We start from the raw sequence: 1,575 nt of genomic DNA, 5'->3' as shown, positions 1-1,575 counted from the left end.
TTTCGACAAAATCATGGAATAACTGTCTACACTGCCAGTCATAGTCCTGCCAAAACCTAGGAGACCTGTGCTACTCTATCTGTCCGTATTGGATGGAGCTTTCGGATGTGTTTTGTGACAACATGATGAGACAGGAAGAAAGGAGCAAGTCATATACTACTTGAGTAAGAAATTCACACCTTATGAAGCACGATACTCTATGTTGGAATGCACTTGCTATGCTTTGACCTAGACAACTCAGAAATTAAGGCATTACTCTGTCCCTATACCACATACCTTATATCCAGGATGGACCCTCTGAAGTACATCTTTCAGAAGCCCATGCCAACCAGGAAGTTAGCTAAGTGACAGATATTGTTAAGTGAGTTCGATATCGTCTATGTAACTCAGAAGGCGGTCAAAAGACAAGTATTGGCAGACCACCTTGCTGAAAAACCTGTGGGAGGATAATACGAACCCTTAAAATCGTATTTTCCTGATGAAGAAGTATCGTTCATAGGAGAAGACATTGTTGAGGCTTACCGCGGATGTAGATTTTTCTTTGATGGAGCTACAAACTTCAAAAGAGTGGGCATCAGAGTAGTTTTGGTATTAGAAACAGGCCAACATTACCTGGTATCCGCAAAACTTAGGTTTCCATGCACCAACAACATGGCAGAATACGAGGCTTGCATCATGGGGCTTAATTTGGCCATCGATATGAATATACAAGAGCTGCTCGTAATTGGCGATTCAGATCTTCTACTACATCAGGTTCAAGGAGAATGGGCTACGAAGAACACCAAAATACTACCATACATGCATCATATGCAGGAATTGATGAAAAGATTCACAAAGGTAGAATTCAAACATGTACCCAGAATTCAAAATGAGTTCATAGACGCAGAAGCCACTTTGTCATCAATGATACAACATCCAGATAAGAATTTCATTGATCCCGTCCCAGTGAGGATCCACAACCAGCCGGCTTACTGTGCTCATGTTGAAGAATAAACAGATGGAAAACCTTGGTTCCACGACATCAAAGAATATTTGGCAAGAGGAGAATATCAAGAGCAGGCAAACCATATTCAGAAATGCACTCTGTGTAGGCTATCCAATCACTTTTGCCAAAGTAGAGGGACCATGTATAGAAGAACCCCTGATCGGGGTTGTTAAGGTGCGTTGAAGCGAAGGAAGATTCCAGATTTCGAAGAAATACATGCCGGAACTTATGGACCACATATGAATGTTTTTGTTCTAGCTAAGAAAATACTCAGAGCTGGATATTTTTGGATGACCATGGAGACGGATTGCATCCGGTACGTACAAAAATGCCACCAATGTCAGGTACATGTAGACATGAAAAGGGTACCACCTAACGAGCTCAATGCAACAAGTGCACCTTGGCCTTTTGCTGCCTGGGGAACGGATGTCATCAGTCCAATTAAGACCAGCGCCTCTAAGGGCACTGGTTTATTCTAGTGGCTATTGACTGCTTTAGGAAATGGGTAGAAGCTACATCTTATAAGGTTGTAACCAATAAAGTCGTCGCAAATTTTGTCAAAGACCGTATTTTTTGCCGATTTGGGGTTC

The 1,575-nt window shown here is 42.0% G+C and overlaps 1 protein-coding gene across 1 annotated transcript; it reads left to right on the top strand.

The window, feature by feature from the left end:
- Window positions 1-651: 651 nt before the first annotated feature.
- On the top strand, window positions 652-993 carry LOC138875056 (uncharacterized). The gene has a single exon (XM_070153865.1). It carries the CDS (start codon window positions 652-654, stop codon window positions 991-993), a length of 342 nt encoding a protein of 113 aa, XP_070009966.1.
- The last annotated feature ends 582 nt before the right edge of the window (window positions 994-1,575 follow it).

Source organism: Nicotiana sylvestris, chromosome 8 (assembly GCF_000393655.2).
Source record: "Nicotiana sylvestris chromosome 8, ASM39365v2, whole genome shotgun sequence".
Classification (NCBI taxonomy): domain Eukaryota; kingdom Viridiplantae; phylum Streptophyta; class Magnoliopsida; order Solanales; family Solanaceae; genus Nicotiana; species Nicotiana sylvestris.
This window is presented reverse-complemented; position numbering and strand designations above follow the sequence as displayed.

Bases quoted from the DNA above. Each gene is read 5' to 3' on its own strand.
- LOC138875056 (XM_070153865.1), top strand. From the start codon at position 652: ATGGCAGAATACGAGGCTTGCATCATGGGGCTTAATTTGGCCATCGAT.